Raw genomic sequence first — 24,620 nt, 5'->3', positions numbered from 1 at the left:
AAACAGTGTTCTTATAATTTCACATCAATTCCTTACACCTCTCACACAATTCTAAGTAAAAACATGAAAAACAAAAGAAAATCTCTCACTTCTTCCCTCAATTTCCTGCACTCTAACACTTGGATGAACTCCTTGAAAGCCTCCTCTCATGTCTGCAATGCATCTCCTAAAAAAAATCCATCTCTTCATGCTTAAAGCCACGGGATAACTACTCTTGACACTCCTGGCGCCTAGGCGCCCAACTGTGGCGTGACCCGACCTGCAATTACACAGATATTTAAGTTTTAAAAGTTGGTAAGAAACTTGACCCAATATATATTTAACGACCAATGTGCAAAATAATATGTTATAGAATTTAAAATTTTGATTAATGACTTACACACTAGAGGTATTACGCAAGTGTACATATTGTTTCAAGTAATATAGAACTTTTTCTTAAAACCCAGTATTGATCCCACAAGGAAGAACATATTTTCTATAACAACTTAAAAAAACTTTTACTTGAACTGCATACACAATTTTGTGGGAGAATAATGTCAAAATGTTTGTAACAGGTTAAAACTAAATATTAGTTAATTCTACTTTTAAGCAAAAAGTAAATGCAAATTTTCAAAACTAATTGTGTTTAAAGGAGTTCGAATAATATAAAAAGATCTTTCCTCTTGAAAATATATCATAATCAGTGTAAGAATCAAATGTTTAAGGATTTAAATGTTGTATTGTGACAAAAAGGAACAAACATATTATTTACCCTCTCTCGAGTGCATAAAGAACATTGACTAATTTAAAGTTTATTTCTTAAATCCTTGGTTATGCTGGATTGATTCTAGCCTCTCACCATTAGATTAACCACTTTGCCTTCTCTATAGGACTAACATCTAGTCTTAAGTACTAAACTCTAGACAAAATTGGTAAAGATTCTTATATGTCACCCTAGAATCACCAGTTAGATGCCTATCAAAACTTATCTCTCTATCTATTTGCACTCACCGTTCCCCTCCATCTGAAGGTTAGTGTGGTATTGACTAGTTGGGTGAAATCATAGCCCTCATAGATCATTATATTTTGTAATAGATTTTAACATTACAAATGACTAGTTTGCAAAGTAAATTAAGAGACGGTGAAAATAACATCATTTTTTTGGAATAAAAGAAATCTTCAAACCATTCTGATCTTACACATGATTACTTCTTATTGTAAGGAGAACATAAAGGAAACTACTCATAATTTATGAGGATAACACAACAAAACATGATTTATATTAAAATCCAAGTTTACACAATAATACCAAACATAAAAAAAAATACAAGATATTTCTTTGACTTCTCCTCAAGCAAATCCTTTGGCATTCCTTTGTTGACTTCTTCCTCCAATAAACAGACAAAAGCAAACACTAAAGGCTCTCACTCACACACGCACACACACAAGAATCAAGCCAAAACTTGACTCCTTTATTTTATAACCATCCATTATCTTTATTAAATAAAGCTCTTAAAACCACTAAGAGTCACTTCAGGCAGCTATTCAAAATTTGTCCAAATTCAATGTCAAAAAGTCCAAACCGTTTCCGACGCCTAAGTGCCAAACTGTGGCGCCAAGGCGCTAACCTTCCAGAAGCCCCTGGTAACTAGCGCCTAGGCGCCAAGTCAAATTTTACTATATTTGACCTCTTTTTGCTTCTTTTTCTCTTTAAGCTCCATTGTTTGTACCTGCAATAAAAAATATACAAAATATCTTTCATTAAAGTGCAATATCCTTAAAAATGAGTATAAAATGTATATATATAAGTAACACATTTTAAGATGTATCGTAGCGCCTAGGCGCAATGGCTCTGTTTGCTCCGCGGAATGAACTACCAGTTGAGCGCAAGGATACGACGCTTAGACGCCGATTTCTTTGTATATTGGGGCTTAAACGCCATATCAAAAATTTTCTCCTTAGCTCAATTTGCACTGTTTTGCTCATTTTTTTATCCGATTCGATCTGATTTTTTCTTCTGTTATGTCTGCATCCAAAAACATAAAATATCTTCCATTAAAGTGCAATATCATAAAAAATGAGTATTAAACATGAAAGTAAATTTAGCATATTTAGGACATGTCGTAAGGTAAGAAGGTCGAGTTATCTCATGTAACCCGAGTCATTTGATATGCTTCCTCATAAGAAACTGACAAAACGTCCGTTGTGGTTCCTGTCAAGAGAAACACCCATAGTTCAGTCATAATGTTGAGGAGCACGATAGATTCTTACAAGAATCGTGACTATTTTAGTGATTGAATAATATAACTAGTTGAGAATGCCCAATCATCTCGTGTGACTCAGGCCATCTATCTACAGCGGAGGAGGAATGTCGCAAGATTTATAATTCAATAGGGAGAAACACCAAGGGACCTATATTTTTTCGTAAGGGGTACGCAAGGTAAGAAGACTGAGTTATCTTATCTAGCCTTAATCTTCTGATATGTCACCTCGTAAGAAACCAACCAAGCGCCTGTTGCAGTTCTCGTCGAGTGACACACCTAGAGGAGGAATGCAGAAAGGCTCGTATCTAACACAAAAGTCATAGGAAGTGATTGTATCAGGAGGGGAACAACTAGGATTCATATCCGATCTAGAGATCTGACCTAGCTATGTGACCTCAAATACCAACTACAATAAGGAGAAGCACCAATGGACTTATATTCTTCCTCAAGGGGTGTACGAGGTAAGAAGGTTGGGTTATCTCATGTAACCCGAGTCATCTGATATGTCTCATTGTAAGAAACCGACCAAACGTTTGATGCGGTTCCTATCGAGTGAGACGCCTATAAGGCCGAAAGGCTTGTATCCAACTCAACAGTCGTAGGGCATTATCATATCAGGAGGAGAACCTCTGGGATTCGTATATGATCCTGAGATCCGACCGAGTTGTATTTGTTGGAGTGCAGTCAAGGTTTGTTCCGTGCCCACTAGAAGAAGTTGAATGCCCAATTTTGTAGTATATTTGAAATGTAATATTGAGTCTTGGTGTTGTTCTTCCTTCTCTTGCTCTTTCAAATGAACATCCTCTTAGATTGGATTGCTAATTACTTCCTCTGCTTCTTGAGTTCACACGACCACTGGATGCCACAAGGGCTATGTGTGCTCGGTTTACATTACCTGTTAGGTGTTATATTAGTTGATGTTGACTTCTTCTATACACAGTAATGCATAAAGATCATCAAGTGTGATTGGGTGAAGAGAATATAATTTTTTTGCTCATGTCATGTGTTAGCCTGTTATATAGATATTTTCAAATATATGATGTGTTATACTTTTGAAATGTGATATAACTTCTTGCTATATGATGCTATATCTTATATTTGCTATGATAGTTCTCTATTATGTCACCCTCTTATATTTTCATACTCTCTTATATAAGTAGTTATATCAAACTCTGTTATAATTATTATAACACACTATATTGTATTTGGCGTAACCAAAATATATTAAAACTTCGTTTCAATAATATTTAAATCTTATTTAGACAATGTGAATAATGTTGAACAGTGTCTAATTTTTTTTCAAATCCTACTTGTGTCCCCATTCCAACCATATTTGAGTTTAGTTTAAACCTAACTCGAAAGATGTTCCAACTTTATTCAAATTATACTCAAACACAACTCAAATAAAGTTTGAACATAATATGAATTTTCTTGAATATTATTCAATTTTTTTTCCTAATCATGCTCTAACTCTATTCAAATCAACTCTAACCCTCTTGAATTATATTAAACTTTTGTTTGTACCCTATTTAACCTCCTTATATCATAATTTAAATAAGATATGGATGAACTTTGAATTAGATTAGAATGTTTTTCAAGTATGATTCAAACTTTTCTTTAGATTTATTCAAACCATGATCAATCATAATGAATTTTTATATAAAGAGGAAATATTTTAATATATGATAATTGTGCAATATTTGTGAAGGAGCTGGTAAATATTCTTCTCTTAAATTTAGAAATTCAAATATCTCTAAAAAAAGAAAATTTAGTTCTAATTATATTCTAACCCTCTATTTCTAAACTAGTTACCAAATATTCAACTTTTCTAAAAAAAAAAATATCTATAATAACTTTTAAAGCATATTTCTTAATTAAATGAAGGATATAATTTTTTTCCCCATTTTTGCCGGCTAGGAGATATATATATGCCTTGTCATGTCGTCTTTTTAGGAATATGATATCCGTATTACAAGTAGTGTGGGGACTGTATCCACAGAGGGAAATCGGAGCCGACGCGTGCGAAGCTGCTTTCTGAAAATTTTCTATAACCCTCGAAGTGCAGATGGAGATGGAGATGGATCGACTGTGAAGAGTGTTCTACTTCTTGCGATCTAGCAATGTTCTTCCTTCCGTCAAATTCTTCTTCTTCTTCGCCTACATCGCCGTGGTTTGTTGTGCGCGATATTCTCCGACCATGGCGGTTTGGATGAACTTGGCAGCGGGGTAATGCTATTCGGGTTTGCTGATCAGAATTTGTTTGCCTGTAAGTCTTGTTATGTATTTCCTGCATTATTATTGTTTGTCATGGAGTTCATTTAGTTGTAGGGGATGTTTGGCATCCTATTTTAGGTAGGGTTTAAGCTTAAATCGTGCCAAATATTTTCCTTGAAGATTTTATACCATGCTGTTTCGATGAGTACTATTTTAGCCCGGTATTTGTTAAATCACATCATTCATGGATTTTAACAGATTTAAGAATTTATCACTCTCGCAAATGGTAAATGTCGAAACAAATATCGAGACTATGTGTAAAGATTTGTAAGTTTTGACAGTTGCAACCTCGACATTTTTTCAGGTTTTAATCCTTAGTCTTAATTAGAATTGGAGTTGCAGGATTTACTAAATCCTACTTTAGTCAAGTTCTAGATGTAAATAAGTAACCAGTTGTTTAAATTGTGATAAACAGTTTGACCATCTGTTTAAGGAATTAAGATCTATGAGAAGGAGAATTTTTTGTTTTTTTGAATGATGGGGTAAATCATGGATTTAATCAATAATGAGGCTGAAGTGATATTTATCAGAATAGGAAGCTTTAATGACCCAATAATTTTGTTTTTAGTTGAACTCTGTATAAAATAAGATAGAAAATAAACCCTAAGGGTGATTATATGAACAATCAAAATCTAGTCTGGAAACTAATAAAATAGATTGCCATTTATTTTAGAGAATAGGTATTAGGTTTGCACTGAATATGCGATGGTTTTGCTATAGAATCTGCAATATTACTGTACAAAAAAAATTGTCAGCACCGATCTTGTGGAGATCTAACGGTCAGAAGGAAAAAAAGTACGATAAAGGAGGGCCCACTGATCTTGTGGAGATCCAACGGTCAAAGGAAAAAAAGTACGATAAAGGAGGGCCCACTGACAAAAGATCATGAAGCCTACTTATCCAACAGAGTGTGACTGTCCGAGCAATCAGAGAGAAGTTATGGCTTTCTAGTATCTCCAACCATCCCATGAATGCCCAAAGACTATTCATTAGGGGTCAAGAACCGACAGCTGGGCCGTATTAACTGGCTTACACATATTTATGGTCAGCCAACCAAGCTAGAAATTAGTCTGGAAACAGGCAAATGTATGTAAAATACCAAAAATACTCCAATACGAGCTTCTTAAAGCAAAGATAAAAATATAACATCATCATATTGCACCATCTCTTTTATAAATATGGGAATTATTTTATGAATAAGACTCGATTGATCACGATGGATTAGTGTTTACTAGTGCACACTCATCTCCCTATTCTATGCCCTAATTTTCTTTTGCATGGTTGTGAATTTATGGATACTTTTTGGAGGATATAGTTGATTCTCTTTACAGATTCTTTAACCTGTTAGATGATTTAATATAGCTAAACGTTTGAATATAGAAAAACCTCATACGTAAATTTCTAACTACTTTAATCCTTAGCAATTTAAATGATTTGATGGAGAGGGAATAATGTGTAAGAAGAAAACTATATTTAGACTGACAATCAGTCATAAAACTTATTCCAAAACTAATGAAATTAATCTCCATTTGGATTTCACTATGCTCCCCAGAGTGATGCATTGTGAAATATTCTATTTTTTGTGAGAAATAAGCAGGGATTTGATAGGATCCTCTCATAGGAGATCTGACAATGTGTCAAAACTTAATTGCGGTCGAAGTGACTAAGAATTGATTACATCTAAAATTAAAATTAGATATACATGTAATTTGTGGGATTGAATATGGTTTTTGAACTAAATGCTTAGAAGAATAATAAATATAAATTGTTCGGAAGAATTCAAGAACACTAGGGAATTTCTTATGTTATTATACATTGGAGAGGTTAATAATAGGAATTGGACACAGATAATAGTGGATAGAGTTGAAATATTAATCGCTTGAGCTAAATACATTTAATAATAAGGTGAGTGTTATCAAATTATTTGTCGGCGAGGATAAGTGCTAATGCTACTTAAGTTAGATTATAAGTTCATTTATTAATCAATTTTTGGAAGAGATTTATGAATTACTACAACATACATCCATGGAAGGCATGATAATTTGTGAGCCTTAGGGGTGCATAGGCCTCAGTAGGATGAGTGATAGGATCGCTTAGTGTATTGAGTACTTCAATTAAGAAAATAGGTTTTAATATTTCAATCGTCATAGGTTTATAATGCCCATTATAGTGTTTAATAAACAGGATTGTAGTGTTTAATAAATAGTTAAACTGTGTCATGTGTCATTATAATGTTATAAATACTACTCTTTGGGATTGTCAGGGTATCAAAGAAATGAGCTAAAGCTTCTATGCTACAATTTTCTTCTTCTTCCACTTCTAAATCCATGCTTTTTTTTCAGTCACTAACATCCTTGAATCATCTTTATCATATTTCCTCCAGTGACATAACAAAAAATATTATTTTTTGTTCATTTTAGTGACTCAATGTTAATTGTGATAGAGGTCATAAATTTTCTAAATTTTCTCTTTTGAGTCATTATGAGTCATTAAAAAAAAAAAAATGCTCACAAGGCTCAAAGCCCAGGTCTCTTAGAAAAATAACCTTTATGAGAGCATTATTTCATACCTTAGCAATTATTGTTAATAACGAGTTAATTAAATTGGTAAACCTTTTTAGCTTTTGTTTGGAATTAAAAAAAGTTATATTTTTTTCTGTTAGTAATGTATCCTTTTCCTCAGTTTAAGAGGAAAATGGTGCTGTTCCTAGTGGATTGAGGCTCCCATCTGTGGTGCATGTCTTTTGTAATTAATTCATAATTCAGAAGAATAACAATATTTATTCCTGATGTTTCCATTAAATTCACTCTTTTAACACTTTCTACATTGTGTGGTTATCTTTTGATTCAATAAGATTGTTAAGATGCTCCCCGTTTAGACAACAAACAGTTGAAAAATTATTGGTGATTTACAGCTAACAATTCCAGGAAAGCTCCTGTTTTTTAGTGCTAGACCACTTTGTTATGCCAATACCTTTTCCTATTTGCGTAAATAGTTGTTATATGATGCTTGTATGACTAGGATTATTAATGATTTGGAGGATTTACATACATAACTCCCAATTCCTATTTATGTGCTTATCTAATACCTATATTTTACTTTTTTACATTTATACCGCCCAAATCTTTCATATCTTTCATATCTTTCATATCATATAAAAAATACCACTATTTTAACTTTTAAAATATGAAATACATGGTATAGGTGGCGTTTATATAAAAATTGAAATTTATATTTTAGATATGTAAATACATAGTGATTAAGTGGTTTGTATGTAAATCTTCCTAATGATTTTGAATTGGAGATGATTTTGCTCTGTTTAGACATGTTCTGGTTCTCTTGCATGACTCTTTGATTCCATACTGTTTTCTGACATGTTAGGAGCTCAATGGAGCATGGGAAGCTCAACTTTGTCCAAAGAGATGACTCCATTTTTGCAGGTGCTATTTTCATTTCCAATCGCGAAACAAAGCTTGAATGTCTTCAAAGGAAGGTTTTTGGCCTTCCACTTTCAAAGCTTAATTTTTTGAAGAAAGTTAAAGCTGGAATGATTTTGTTTCTTTTTGAGCATGAGGAAAGGAAACTTTATGGGGTTTTTGAAGCAACTTCTGATGGCGCGTTAAACATCATACCCAATGCGTATAGATCAACTGGGCAGTCGTATCCTGCACAGGTATAAAGACCTGCAATTTAGATAGTTAAGAGTTTATTTGGGATCAACTTTGTTTTTTGTTTTTATTTTTTCTTTTGTTTTTAAAAACATATTTGTCTAGTATGTTTTTACATATTTTTATTTTTTGTTTTTAAAAACAAATTAAGATGTTCTTGAAAATATTCAGAAGACTCGGGATAACTTTTAAGTGTTTTGGAGTATTTTAAAACAACCAGACTTTAATCAAATGATCTGATCTGAACTAAGATGATTTTTCATAGAAATTGTGTTAAAAAAATATTTTATTTTATCAAAACAAAATAAAACAACCAAATGCATAAAGATAAGCACCTACAATTCAAGAGGTAGGCGATCTCTCTCAAAGCCTAAATTAGAGAGGTTGGTGATCTCTCCTAAACTCTTATCCTAAGACTCAAGACAACAAGATCATCATACCCTAACCTAAGTCTTCAAATTATTTTGCGGGCTCGACGTCAGTGTACTTTACTCACCTCCCAATAAGACACATTGTCCTCAAGGTGGAAGAGATGAAACGACTACTGGATTAAGTCTATGGCTTCCATGTGGCGTCTTTATCTGACAATCATTTCCATTTAATCAGAAATTCGTAATGACCCTCATGAATTCAAAATACTGTCTTGTGCTTATCCTTCTGTCATATTCAGATCTGTTGGTACCCTGACTTCAAGTTAATCTTGGAGGACGCAAAAACCTTAAATAACTCGTTCAAAACTCATCAATCATTTGGATGAGATATTTATCAGGTTTGATTTTTTCATTCACTGCCCGATAATCCACATAGAAGCTCCATCTCACTTCCCTCCTCTTCTTCATTAATGAAACTAGGCTAGAGTAGGAGCTTACACTAGTTTGATTCATCTCTCAATTTCGTCCTTTTGTACTTGGGGGTAGCGATATGGGCGCACATTAATAGAAGAAATCTTTGATCTCAAGATTATTGCATGCTCAAGTCTGTTCCCCATTCTTTCACCAAAATTTCACGTCTCTAGTTCCTCCTGAGGCAATGACACTGCTCTAATGCCTCTTGTCGTTGCTCACTTCTGCTCCAGACACTGTCGCTTGATCCTGCAACATACGGCGATGAGTTTGCGTGAAGCTCCACGACCTTCATCATTCTTATAGAACTGTGAATCTCCCATTTATGAATGAGAGCCGCCCATCCATGAACGAGAAGCACTCATTCATTTATGATCTGATTTGCCTTACCTCTTCCTCTAATTTCTCTCCATAGCGTCAAGTATTTTTAGTCGCCATTACTCCGGGATGATTTGTTTTATCATCAAAACGAACCCCTGTACACTAAAATATGTTCGTCGCTTCTCATCTAGCTATTATCGTGATTCTATCGCAAGTAAAGGATCCGGGATCACGTAAAGTCTGTCGTCGCTTCACAGTTAGCTCTTATCACGACTGTATCGTACGTGGATTACGTCATCGCTTCATAGCTAGCTCTTATTGCAATTCCGTTGGAAAGCCTCTGGATTGCAAGGGATGCATAAATCCCTGCATGCAGCGAGCCCAACCCAATCACTATGTTCAGCGTGGAAATCCTTTAGGTCGAGATTCTTCATCAGGTCATGGACCCTATCGCGTGATCCCGTCGGTGACACGACAATGAAGGCTCTATATATCACAATCTCGTTGGTGATCTCCTAGAAATTGTTTGCTTTGATATCAATTTGATACGAACCATGATGATTTTTTCAGAAATTTGAGCAAATAAATATTTTATCTTGTCAAAACAAAATAACGCAACCCGACTACAAAAGGTAAACACCAACAATTTGACAGGTAGGTGATCTCTCCCAAGTCCCAACCCAAACACTTGCAATTTGAGGTGTAAGCTATCTCTCCCAAAACCCTAATTCTAAGACTCAAGGTAATAATCTCAGGCATGCCCTAATCCTTATCTATTAAGCCCTATTTATACCAAATAATAATAATTTATAAAAGACTATTTTACTCGTAGACACTGATGTAACATTACCCTCCTAAAAAAAGGCACATTGTGCTCAAGGTGGGAAAATGAAACTATTGTGGGATCAAGTCGTATGTTTCCCACTCATAAACTGACTTGAGTCTGGCTTTGGTTGTTACTACTTGATTGAAATAAGTGATGAGTCGTTGACATTACATGAGGACTTCGCCTAATCTATTGCCTTAAGCATCCATCTCTAAACTAAAAGGTAGGATGCAATTCGGCAACGCCCGTACTGGTACACTCGTAGTGATTTTTTGTTAACTTCTCAAATGTCTGGGTTGCCACCTTCTCTTATTGAAAGTTATCAAAATGAAACTATTGTGGGATCAAGTCGTATGTTTCCCACTCATAAACTGACTTGAGTCTGGCTTTGGTTGTTACTACTTGATTGAAATAAGTGATGAGTCGTTGACATTACATGAGGACTTCGCCTAATCTATTGCCTTAAGCATCCATCTCTAAACTAAAAGGTAGGATGCAATTCGGCAACGCCCGTACTGGTACACTCGTAGTGATTTTTTGTTAACTTCTCAAATGTCTGGGTTGCCACCTTCTCTTATTGAAAGTTATCAAAATGGAACTATTGTGGGATCAAGTCGTATGCTTCCCACTCATAAACTGACTTGAGTCTAGCTTTGGTTGTTACTACTTGATTGGAATTAGTGATGAGTCGTTGACATTACACGAGGACTTCACCTAATCTATTGCTTTAAGCATACATCTCTAAACTAAAAGGTAGGATGCAATTCGGCAACGCCCGTACTGGTACACTCGTAGTAATTTTTTGTTAACTTCTCAAATGTCTGGGTTGCCACCTTCTCTTATTGAAAGTTATCAAAATGGAACTATTGTGGGATCAAGTCGTATGCTTCCCACTCATAAACTGACTTGAGTCTGGCTTTGGTTGTTACTACTTGATTGAAATAAGTGATGAGTCGTTGACATTACATGAGGACTTCGCCTAATCTATTGCCTTAAGCATCCATCTCTAAACTAAAAGGTAGGATGCAATTCGGCAACGCCCGTACTGGTACACTCGTAGTGATTTTTTGTTAACTTCTCAAATGTCTGGGTTGCCACCTTCTCTTATTGAAAGTTATCATTCTTTAGTTTCTCTATCAACAACCACACAATCGAATTACAACCCCTTACAAACTTTCAATAATATTTTGGAAGTCTCAGAAATCCTCTCAATCCCTTCAAATTTTTAGCTAGTGGTCATTCCAATATAACTCACATTCAAAGCATCCATCGACACCAGTTTCTTGCACATAATAAGGTCACCCCGAACACCCATACCTTGTCTCCCTCTTGAATACTTTGCAGTGTCAAAATCAATCCCTTACAAACTCCCATGTTCTTTAGTCCTTTACAAACTCGTTTTCTCTTCTCCACTTGTTTCGTTCCCATCATTACTTCTGAATCGCCTTCCGCTCAGAAGGCTACCACAGCGAAAGCACTGGCATGATTTTATGCTTCTGTCGGTGTTTGACCAACCATAGTTTCTTGTTCAGGCTGAAATCCTTCAAATTAATTTTCTCCACCCCCGAATTGCAACAAAGATGATTTCTGAAATGAAATGATGGACAATTTAGTTTTTTGTTATTTATTATTGTTTGATATGAATAGGGCAAATATGTTTTGGGTTGTTATGTTATGCATGATGAGATTGTTGTCTCGACTCTTAGAATTAGGGTTTTGGGAGGGATCGCTTACCTCTTTAATTGTAACTGTTTATCATTCATGCATTTGAGTTGTGGTTTCTGTTTTTGAAATACAAATATTTTGTTTTGCCCTAATTTATGTGGAAGCTCATATTGATTCATATCTAATCGGTGATGGGTCGTTGACACTACATTAGGACTGTGCATCCATAGTTTGAAGCATTCGTCTCGACAATGAAAGGTTGGCTGAAATTCAGTAACACTCACAGTCTTACACTTGTCATGGCCTTTTTAACTTCTAAAAAGTCTAGGTTACCACCTCCTACTAATAGTCATCCTTTTTCAGTTTTTTTGTCAACGACCACAAAAACAATTTACAACCCGTCAGGAACTTCCGGTAGTATCCTGAAAGTTCAAGAAATCCTTTAATGCCTTCAAAGTCTTAGGTAGTGGCCACTCCAATATAGTTGTCACCTTCGTTGGATCAACTGAAACTAAGGCCTTGTGCATGCTAGGATCACCACAAAGTATCCTCATCTTCTCTCACTATGGAATACTCTGCAATGTCAAAATTAGTCCTTGTTCTTCCCCATGTGTCACGTTCACATCATTACTTCTGAATGGCCTTCGCCTAGAAGACTTCCGTAACAAAAGGCATTAAATTTAAATCAATATTCTATCAATGAAGAATAATTTAAATCGGGCAGAATTAAGAATTTTCTATTTAAATGACTGCATTAAATTCTTTATTTTAATTGTATATATTCTTTTCCTAATAACTGAATATTTAGATTAAGAATTTGTAGAGACACCACCGCATCTCTATCCTCTCATTCAAATTCCTATTTATGGGCTCAAAAAGGGTATCAAACATTAAATACTCATTATTATATAAATTTAAAAATAAGTGCAATCATTAAATACTCATAAATTAAAAAAAAAAGTCAAATTCTGTTAATATTCTTTTCAGAATTCAAATTCCTCTTCAAATTCCTACTTGGTTCAAATTCTTTAATCTCTTCAAATTCTTTTGTATTCCTCTTCAAATTCCTACTTGGTTCAAATTCTTTAATCTCTTCAAATTCTTTTGTAAAAAATTATTTCTTCTGTTTTAGGTGGGATTCAAACCCCCCTCCAACATGAAACAAAAGATATTAACCAACTAAACTGAGTTCAGCTTTCCATTTATGTTAGGATAAAAATTATTCTTATTATAAATAAGTAAGATATATATATATATATACATATACATAATTATTCCATATATTGATATTTTTAGACGATAAAAATGGTTTCGCCCGAAAATAGTGGGGCAACTTATACGCCATCAAAGGGGGCAACTCATATGCCACCAACAAATTTTTATCATCTGACACGAATCTCGAAGCATGACACGAATCTCGAGACTATATTTTAAGCAAGAAACATTCAAATTTTGATAAAAAAGTCATCCAGAGCATCAATTTCAACAAACTTATAATCAAATTGACCAACTTGACGAGACATACCTAATGATATGAAAACTAGCCCAATCTGGATCAAATCAAGCCCAAATCAAGTCATTGAACATAGTATTCATGTTCAAATAAAATCACATCCTAGAGAGAGCCTGGAGCTTTGAGGAGAAGCTGCAGCTCAGCATCACCACAGACCGCCATCGACCACCGCAAACCACTGTCGATCGCTGTCGATCGTCATCGATCGCCATCAACCATCGTTGACCCCGTCGACCGCCGCCGACTTCCATCGACAACCACCGACCGTCATCGACTACGTCATCCGTCCTCAACTCCGCCAACCTCCGTCGACTACCATCTACTGTCCTCAACAACCGCAAACCTTCGCCGACGACAACAGCCGATCGCCGACGACTACTGCCGACCTCCTTCGATCACCTTCTACCGTTGTCGAACACTGCCGACCTCCATTGACCTCCGCCAACCGTTGTCGACCACGGCTAACCACTATTGATAACCACCCACCAGATATTGTCAGTTGAAGCTGTAGTCTGAAAAATATAATTACCATTTTCCGTCTGTGGGACGAGATTTTGTAATCATTAATTAATTGCGAATTTTCACAACTGGGCCATACCCCATGATTTTTCTCTTTACGGATTTTCCATGTAAACATTTATGGAGTCGGTACTGCTCAATTCTCTTTAATCTGCGTGTGTGTTGATTTTGTAATCATTAATTAATAGCGAATTTTCACAACTGGGCCATACCCCATGATTTTTCTCTTTACGGATTACCGGTTTTCCATGTAAACATTTATGGAGTCGGTACTGCTTAATTCTCTTTAATCTGTGTTTTCGTACAACGCTAAGACAATAATCTGCTACTCTACTGCCGCGAATTTTCCAGCACGCATCAGGAAAAATCATCATAGTACTCTACTGCCGCGAATTTTCTAGCACGCATCAAGAAAAATCATCATAACAGGAAAAATCATCATAGAATCATCTATTCCAGCTAGTTTTTGGACAGAAGCTTTATCTACTTCAGTTTATCTGATTAATCGTTTATCATCTCAACAATTGAAGTTTGATTCTCCATACTATTGAATTTTTGGTAAACATCCCATATGCTACATACTTTCGAATGAACGTCATAAGTTGGCAGCCCAATCTGTTCGATGTGTCTTTATGAGTTACAATCCTAATCATAAAAGTTTTGTGTGTTATGATTCGATTAATAATCGATGACGTATATCTCGGGATGTGATTTTATTTGAACATGAATACTATTTTCAGCATCATCTTTCATCATCTGTCACTGTTATACTTCATCAATTTGATGATTCTTTTGATAAATGATTCAAGTCTAGCTATGCCTACATACGACGCTTGGTCCTTTCATCTCCAGTCCTTCCTGACCCTTCTCCTGAAAATGCTCTAATGATTCTTCAACGATCGACTTGGCACATTCGTCCTCCAAATAAATATGACTATTCTGGAATTTTAAATAATTATACACTTTCTACATCTTATTCTCAGGCTACCAAACAGACTTGTTGGATAAAATCTATGCAAGAGGAACTTCAGGCACTTCAAGACAATCACACTCGGGATATTGTTTCATGTCCTGCAGACGTTAAACCCATTGGTTGTAAATGAGTTTATTCTCTTAAGCTTTGATTTGATGGCTCCCTTTATAGATATAAAGAAAAATTGGTAGCTCTTGGCAATCGACAAGAATTTGGGATCGATTATGAGGCGACCTTTGCTAAGATGACAACTGTTCGGCTTGTTCTATCTATTGCTGCATCTAAAAGCTGGTTCTTACGACAAATGGATGTTAAGAATGCATTTTTGCATGGGCACATCAAGGAAGATATCTTTACGACTCCTTCATGCTTGTTTTCCACACCCTTACATGATGCTTGTAAGCTCAAACGATCTCTATACGGTTTGAAATAGGTTCCACAAGTTTGGTTTGAAAAGTTTCACAATCCTCTTCTTAGCTTCTCTTTTATTCAAAGTCGATATGATTCTTTATTATTTCTTTGCAAGACTGACAAGAGAATTGTATTGTTATTAGTCTATGTTGATGATATTGTCATCATAGGATCTAATACTCAATTGATGTCTCAGTTACAGAAGGGTCTTCAGGGTTCCTTTCATATGAAGGATTTGGGGTTTTTGACTTATTTCTTAGGTTTTGAGGTTCACTCTTCTCCCACTGGTATTTTTTTCACCAACATAACTATATTAAGGAACTCATTGCTTTGACTGGGCTCCAAGTGGGTCGTCCTGTTGATATACTCATTTGGAAGTGAATGTTAAATATCAACGGAATGATGGTGACTTTCTATCTGATCCATCTCTGTTTCGACAACTTATTGAGAGTCTCAATCATCTAACCGTCACACGCCCTAATATTTTATTTGTTGTGCATCAAGTTAGTCAATTTATGCAGACATCCATGCATCTTCATTTAACTGCAGTTCGATGTATTGTTAGGTATTTGAAAGGTATTTTTCATTGTGGTTTGTTCTTTTCTGCGGAACTCCTATTTGCTTAACAACCTATAGTGATGCTGATTGAGCTGGTTGTTCTGATAGGTTGATCTATTATTGGCTGGTGTATGTTTCTCCGCAACTCTTTAATTTCTTGGAAGAATAAGAAACTGGAAATAGCGTCTAAGTCATCTATTGAGTCTGAATATCGCGCTATGACCTCTGTTTGTTCTGAGATCATTTGTCTTCGGGCTTTGTTGGGTGATCTTGGTTTTCTTTAACTTGAGTCTACTCTTTATGCATATAATATTAATGCTATCAAGATTACTGCTAATCCTGTCTTTCATGAGTGCACGAAACTCATTGAAGTTGACTGTCATTCTCTTCGAGAAGCCTATGATAATGGTGTTATTTCTCTTCCTTATACCTTTTTGAATCTTCAAACGACTCATACTCATATATTTACTAAGGCTCTTTCTCGGCAGCGTCATCAGTTCCTTGTTAACAAATTGATGCTTTTTGATCGGTCAACATTAATTTGAGGGGGGATATTAATCAAGAATAATTGAAATCAGACATAATTAAGAGTTTTCTTCTTTAAATGACTGCATTAAATTTTTAGTTTAAATTTATATATTATTTCCTTATAGTTGAATATTTAGATTAGGAATATGTATTATTAAGTTACCTAAAATAGATTGTACACGTTATTATGTATTATTAGATTATCTAAAATAGATTGTATTAACTATTATTTATTGGAATGAAAGCAAAGGAAAAAAAAAAACATTCAACCAATTATTATTTATTGAAATGAAAGCAAAGGAAAAAAAAAACATTCAACCAATTTATTCAAAAGATTGACATATCCTTCAGCCTCGAATCGCATGTCATCTTGTTCTGTCTGTTTTCGCTCATTTTAAATCTCTAGATGTTGTGCAATTCACTCTAGTTGTTGTCGCTCGAATTTGTTCCCAACTCCTTCACCATATCCTACCTAGTTTTGTTTGTTCCAACCTTGAAATGTCGCGTTATTTCTTCCAACTGTTGTCGCTTGCTTCCGTACTCGATGTCGTCGCTTGATCCCATGGCAGACCATTTGTGTGAAATTTCATGATTTTTTTCATCTTTTCTTCTAGGGACATGAATCTCCTTTCCTTTCTCCCCTCCATAGACAAAAGTCATTCTTCCTTGGACGAGAAACACTCCATTTCCGATCTTATTTGACTCACTTATCTCTCTAATTTTTCCCAGGATGATTTTCAATCACGGAATCGAAACTCCTTTATGTTGCAATCCCGCTGTTCCCCGATTCTCAACTGTATGCGAGCTCGTAAGTCACGATCCTGTCCTTGGCTTCCTAGATCGCCTAAATCTTGACTTTATTGCGAGATTCACCTGTATGCCCCAACTACAGTCAAGACTGTATCGCGTGATTCAGTCACACTGTATGTCACTATTCTGTTGTTGCTTTGTAGCTAATCACTACCCTACTGTAGGCTTCATTCACGAAGAGCACTGTACGCATCGATCCCAATTGGGAGGTGTCCCTACTCATGATTCTACAAATCTATGCTCCGCAATCGTTGTAGGCATCCCAACTCGTTAAAAATTGTGAATGTTTCATGAGGTTTGATTACGCTGCAATCCCATCGACTTCACAGCTAGCTCAAATCGCATATATTATGTGGAACGCCTCGATCTTTTCTTTGTTTCAAAGAATCAAATGCTCTGATGCTAATTTGACACGAACTGGGAGACTTTTCCACATTAATTAAGGCAAATAAATATTTTTTTCATAAAGATAAATCAACACAACCTGAATATATAGAGATAAGCATATACAATTCGAGAGGTAACAATCTCTCGCAAATCCCAACCCTAACACCTACAATTCGAGAGGTAGGTGATTTCTCCCAAATCTTAATCCTAAGTCGCGAGACAAAAATCTCATCATGTCTTAACCCTAAAACATTAAGCCCTATTTATACCCACAATAATAACTAACAAATAACTAACTTATCCTTTTAGTCTTGAGCCTAAAATAATTCTTCAAATTATTTGGTGGGCTTGGCGACGGTGTAATATAATCAAACGCAAATAAAATAAAATAAAAACAAAAAATAGAAAATAAAAAACAAAAATGATCCCAAATGGTAAGAAATCATGACTCTTATGGTGTATTTCTTTGTTCTTTTGGAAGTCTGCCTAAATTACTCGCAGGTTATGCACTTAAAAGGATTCTGTTAGCTGAGCAATTTGCTTAGAAATGGGATGAGATATGTTGGTCACATTTGTGCCCTTTGTTTCTTTTTTCTTTATTTTCGTTTCTAATAACTTGCTGTACATATTAAAGATTCTTTTTGAGAGGATCTGGATGTGCAAGCCTTTGTATGAGGATGAATTTCGTAGTGCTATTGAAGAAAACTACTACAGCCCAAACAAGTTCCACTTTGGTCTGTCATACAAGCAGGTAAATTCTTTTTTCCTTTTTTTTTTTAATATAAATAGTTAAGTTTTTCTTCTATCACTTTACTGCATGTTGTACTACATCTGCACATGTGCAAGTGATAATTTGTCACGAGATAGGCCAGAAGTTTGGAAAATCAAGATCAGAATTGACGGTTGGACGAAAATAAGTTTATTTAACCAAACAGTTTTCAAAATTATAAAGTCCTCAATTTTACAAAATGGCCAACTATCACCAAAACTTTCTTATTCAACAAGTAAATTGCGTCCAAATTAAAATTTTCATCAAGGCTAAACTGGTTAAAATAAAAAAGCTCAATGCTTTACCTATCGTTTGGAGCTTCCCGGACAAACAAAGCCTCTTCTCTCATCCATTGAAGTCCTAAGAGGGTTTACTTGAAAATATTAAGAAATATTTTGTGAGGTAAATAAAACAGCGGTTAATTATTTTTTTTTAAATCATAGTAATTCAGAATTTCATAGTAAATCATAGTACTTTATTCCGACCCCACGTAGTGGGATTAAGGCTTTATTGTTGTTATTGTTGTTGTATAGTAATTCAAGAATTTTCATGAAGCAATATGCATAAATTATTTGAATAATACAATTTACATGTACATCTGCTATAAATATAAAACATAATAATCTATAGTTCAATTTTCTTGTTTCACTTTTCCTTTTTCATATTCATCGTATTTTAATATTTAATACACCAGTTTTAGGAGTCATTGTTTATATAAATACGCAAAAAAGGGCACATCTTTCTAAAACTTTTTCCAAATCAGTCTAAAAAAGGCAGGTAACCATGTTTCATTTGTTTTTTTTAAGTGCACGTGGGTATGTTGCTTCTTCAGCTAGTATCATTTAAGGGTAACTCCAATATTCAAGCACATGCATGTTCTTTGCATATCTATATATCACATGATATTTCTAATATTAAGCATTTGCAAGAATCAACGTATATGCTAATAAGGACTTCTTATTAAATATGAAATTTTTTGTAATTCTAGTAAAAAAAACTTTATCACAAGTTAAAGTTTTTATATGCATAAAAAAATTAAGTGCATTTTATTTGCTTGTGCTGTATGAGAATAAAATAATAATTAGTCGCTTTATTCTTGATAGTCGAAAGTTTTTTTTCTTTTCAAGTTACTTTCTTTGATGTAGTGCCTATAATAAAAGATTATATCCTATTAGTATTTATTATCTTTGTTGGGTATTGTGGAGTCCGATCCATTATCTCAAAATTGTCAGACTTGCATCTATAGAATGTATTTAAATGCATATATTTCTTTCTTGTTTATGCTTTCCCGCCTCTTTCTTCTGGATTCGCAATTTGAGGCAAGCAATATAAATTCCCTTTTATTCCTTGGCCCGAATCCCTTTTGTTCCCGCTTCTCTGAGTTTCGCTAATCTAGCTTCCTTATTGGGCCGAATAGGGAGAGTTATATATGGATCCTGGAAGAGATCGCAGGGCCTAACTCTACTCCCATTTTTCTTCTTTGTATGGCAAATTAAAGCTTGAGACTTTAATTTTGCTGGGCCAACATTAATATTCCTACTGTTCACGGTAAGAAGGAAGACTAATGATTGTTTTCTTCTTCATCCGCGTGGCTCACGGGTAGATAGAGAGATAAGGAGAAGAGAGAGAGGAAGTAGAGAGAGAGAGCTTTCTTGTAATTGTCGACGTTATGAAATTCTCTTAAGTAATAAAATCCTCTGTAACTCCGTGGATGTAGACAAAATTGCCAAACCACGTAAATCTGTGTGCCCGTGTTTCTCTGTTTTGCGAATTTCTCATTCCAACTTTTAGCTTTATTGCCGTCGTTTTTTCACAACAATTAATATCAGAGCTAAGGTTCAGGTATGAGGAAAGCGATGAATGGAGATGAAGTGATGGTATCAGGGATCGAGAAATTTGATTGCTCGAATTTTCGTTCCTAGATGATGCTGATAGATGACTATCTTTATGGGAATAAACTTTTTCTTTCGTTATTGGAAAAACGACCGAAAAAGATAGACGTGACATAATTTTATTGGAAAAACGACCGAAAAAGATAGACGTGACAAAATTGAATTTGTTGGATCGACAAGTTCTTGGGGTTATTCGATTAACTCTGTCGAAATCCGTGACACACAATGTCATCAAGGAAATGACAACTACAAATCTCATGACAGCCTTGTCAGATATGTATAAAAAATTATCAGCATCTCATGACAGCCTTGTCAGATATGTATAAAAAATCATCAGCGAATAAGAATGTGCATCTGTTGAAAAAATTATTCAATTTAAAGATGACAGATGATACAACTGTTGCACAACATCTGAATGATTTTAATATTATCACAAATAAATTATTGTTTGTGGAAATTAAATTTGATGATGAGATATGTGCACTTATATTGTTGACTTCATTGCTAAATAATTGAAAAGTCATGAGGATGGTCGTTAGCAATTTTGTAGATAAATCTAAGCTGAAATATAACTATATTCATGATTTGTTTTTTGCTGAGGAGGTATGTAAGAAAGATTCTGGTCAGATCTCGGGTTCGAGTTTAGTATTGAATGTTGATTATAAAGGGAGATCACATGACATGAACTCAAATAGAGGAAGATCAAAATAAAAGCACAGAAGCAAGAGCATGTCAGAGTCTGACCAACAAACAACCTGCTGAAATTGTGGAAAAGCTGGACACGTAAAAAAGAACAGAAAAATCACAAGACAGAGAACGTCAGTGCTAATGTTGTAATTGAAGAAGTACATGATGCACTATTGTTGACAGTTCAAAGTTTTGTGGATGACTGAATACTGAATTCAGAGGCTTCCTTCTATACGTTTTCCTACCGGGAGTTAATGCGGAATTATATTGCAGGTGACTTTGGGAAAGTATATCTAGTTGATGAAGAACCTTTGAACGTGGCGGGGATGGGAGACATTACACTCCCAAATAAGAGCAAATGAACTTTGCAAAATGTTAGACACATTCATGAGTTGAAGAAAAACCTCATTTATGTTGGGTAGCTCGATGAGAGTGGTCATTCAATAGTGTTCTCATATAGCTCTTGGAATGTTACAAAAGTAGCACTGATATTGACCCGGGATAAGAAAACTGATACACTATACATGACTACTGATTTAATTAACAGTGTTGATACTGCCGCTGCAGAAAACACGACAGATTTGTGGCATTGCATACTTGCCACATTAGTCAGAGGGGTTTGAAAGAACTTCAGTCCAGTGACAAGCTACCAGAACTGAAGTCAGTTGATCTCAAGATATATAAGAGTTGCACTATAAGGAAACAAAAAAAAGTCAGCTTCTTGAAAAGTGGCATAGCGCCAAATACAAAAAAATTGAAATTTGTACACAGATATGTGGGGCCTTTCCCCAATGACATCTTTTGAAGGCTCTCGTTACTATGTCACGTTCATTGATTATCACAACAAAAAGGTATGAGTGTATTACTTGAAGCATAAATATGATATATTTAATGTGTTCAAAACTTGGAAGGAGATGATCGAGACAGAGACAAACTTGAAATTGAAATGTTTGAGATCTAACAGTGGTGGTGAGTACATTAATGGTGAGCTCAAGGAGTACTGTGCAACTCAACATATCAAAACGGAGAATACTATTCCTGAGACACCACAACAAAATAGAGTTACAGAACGTATGAATATAACTATAAATGAGCGTGCTAGAAGCATGAGATTACACGCTGGATTGCCACCAATTTTCTAGGCAGAGGTGATCAACAATGCAGTTTACTTGATCAACAGTGGGTCATTTGTTCCATTAGACTGTAAATTGTCTAAGGAGGTCTGAAGTGGGAAATAGGTCAAATTTTCTTACTTTAAGACTTTTGGCTGCCTTTCTTATGTTCTTATTAATCTCGAGGCTTGTAACAAGTTCGAGGCTAAGTCAAAGAAATGTTATTTCATTAGCTATGGAGACGAGATATTTGGTTATTGTTTTTGGGATGATCAAGATTGGAAGATCATAAGAAGCAAAAATGTGATTTTCAATGAGAAAATCATGTACAATGACAAGTCAGTACAATTTCTGAAGTGACTCTTCAGGAATCTGAGATGTTAAGGGTTGATGGTTTACTCGAGGTCACAGTGTAAGACAATAATGAAAGTGATGAGGAGAGAGGGTTCGGGGCTCCCATTTTTATTGTTCCGCACTCAGATTCAGAGTCGTCCACCCTTACGGCTACAGTTCGCAGGTCAGTCAGGAATAGACGTTCTCCTCAGCGTTACTCACCAACCTTGAACTACATTCTGTTGATAAATGGTGGAGAACCATGAAGTTATGAAGAAACCTTACAAGATAAAAATTCAAGCAAGTGGGAGCTGACCATAAAGGAAGAGATGAATTCTCTGTTAGAAAATCAGACATGGGAGCTGACAGAACTTCCACCTTGGAAGAAGACATTGCACAACAAGTGTGTGTACCGGGTGAAAACTGAGCATGATGACAGTAAAATGTACAAGACTAGACATATTATAAAAGGCTTTCAACAGAGTCAGAGTATTGATTATCCTGATATCTTCTCCTCTGTGGTGAAGCTCACAACCATTAGAATGATATCGTTTATGGTGGCTACCGAAGATCTATTCTTTGAGCATGCACCAACCTGAGAGGTTTGTGGTACAGAAAAAGGAATATTCAGTTTGTAAACTGAATAAAAACTTATATAGCCTAAAACAAACTCTTAAGTAGTGGTACAAGAAATTTAATAATTTCATGCACAGTGCATGGTACAATATATGTCAGAAAGATTACTGTTGCTATGTTAACATTTTCATAACTCCTACATTATTCTGCTGTTGTATGTGGAATACATGCTAATTGCAGAGACTAGTATTGACGAGATCAATAATATGAAGAAATAGATGTTAGAGCAATTTGTAATGAATGATTTGAAAGCTGCAAAACAAATTATTGACATGAGAACTGTCAGAGATAGAGTCAGAGGCACGTTAAGACTCTCACAGACTAAATATGTAAAAAAGGTCCTTAGCAGGTTCAATATGGACAAAGTCAAGCCAGTTGACACATCTTTGGGCAGTCACTTCAGACAAGTAAAAATCAGTCACCCAAGTCAGAGGTGGAATGAGACCACATGAGTAAGATTCCCTACGCTTCAGCTATTGGTTCACTTATGTATGTTATGGTTTGCACAAGGCCGAATATTGCCTATGCAGTGTGAGTTGTGAGTAGATACATTAGTAACCTAAGAGATGAACATTGAGTAGCTGTGAAGTGGATTTTGAGTTACCTAAGAGGCTCCTCCGAAACCTGCTTGTATTTCTTAGGAAAGAACCTGGAGGTACAGGGCTGCATGGATGTTGACTTAGCTAGAAACATTGACAGCAGAAAGAGTACTACAAGTTATGTTTATACTATTTGTGGTACTGCAATGTCATGAGACTCAAATCTATAGAAGACAATTTCGTTGTCTTCTACGGAAGTTGAGTATATTGCAGTGTTAGAGGCTGCAAAAGAGATGATATGACTGCAAAGTTTCTTGGAAGAATTAGGTAAGGAGATTCAAAAGGACACTCTCTATAGTGATTGTCAAAATGTTATATTCATTGCCAGGAATCCAACATTTCAATCCAGGACTAAACACATTCAGATCAGGTACCACTTCATACAGTAATTGTTAGATGGCGGACTGTTGCTACTTGAGAAGATTTGTGGCAGCAAAAACCCTGCTGATATATTGACTAAGGGTGTTACACTTGAGAATTGAAGTTGTGCTCTACTTTAATTAGTCTTCTAGCTTGAAGACAGAGACTTTGAGTTGTAGTGGTAGAGGATATCACGTTTGAGGAAAAACGAACGATGCAGTTAGTGTTCCGGTCTTCAAGTAGGAGAATTGTTGGGTATTGTAGAGTCGGATCCACTATCTCAAAATTGACAGACTTGCATCTATGGAATGTATTTACATGCATATATTTCTTTCTTGTTTCTGTTTTCCCACTTTCTTTTCTGGATTCTCAAATTAAGGCAAGGTATATAAATTCCCTTTTATTCCTTCGTTCGAATTCCACCCAACTCTACTCTCATTTTTCTTCTGTGTATAACGAATTAAAGCTTGCGGCTTTAATTTTGACGGGCCAACATCGATATTCTTATCGTTCACGGTAAGAAGTATAAGGATTGCTTTCCCTTGTTTTCTCTTCATCCGCATGACTCACGAGTAGATAGAGAGAGAACGAGAAGAGAGAGAACTTTTTTTATAATTTTCGTCGTGATCAACGGTGTGTAATTCCTTGAATTAATAAAATTCTCTACAACTCCGTAAATGTAGGGAAAATTGCA

At 35.3% G+C, this 24,620-nt stretch overlaps 1 protein-coding gene across 7 annotated transcripts in view; it reads left to right on the top strand.

The window, feature by feature from the left end:
* Positions 1-4,212: 4,212 nt before the first annotated feature.
* Positions 4,213-24,620, top strand: part of LOC110024384 — a 24,267-nt gene continuing 3,859 nt past the window's right edge. For 4 of the 7 annotated variants that reach the window (XM_020724311.1, XM_020724314.1, XM_020724310.1 and 1 more), the window contains exons 1-3: positions 4,213-4,509; positions 7,899-8,190; positions 18,173-18,289. In XM_020724311.1, the coding sequence (XP_020579970.1) occupies positions 7,906-8,190; positions 18,173-18,289 (402 nt within the window). In that variant the 5' untranslated portion in view covers positions 4,213-4,509; positions 7,899-7,905. Of the gene's footprint in view, positions 4,510-7,898; positions 8,191-16,621; positions 18,290-24,620 lie in introns of those variants that run through there. The other 3 variants (XM_020724316.1, XM_020724315.1, XM_020724317.1) reach the window with 3 other exon arrangements.

Source organism: Phalaenopsis equestris, unplaced genomic scaffold (assembly GCF_001263595.1).
Source record: "Phalaenopsis equestris unplaced genomic scaffold, ASM126359v1 Scaffold000255, whole genome shotgun sequence".
In the NCBI taxonomy this organism is placed as follows: domain Eukaryota; kingdom Viridiplantae; phylum Streptophyta; class Magnoliopsida; order Asparagales; family Orchidaceae; genus Phalaenopsis; species Phalaenopsis equestris.
This window is presented reverse-complemented; position numbering and strand designations above follow the sequence as displayed.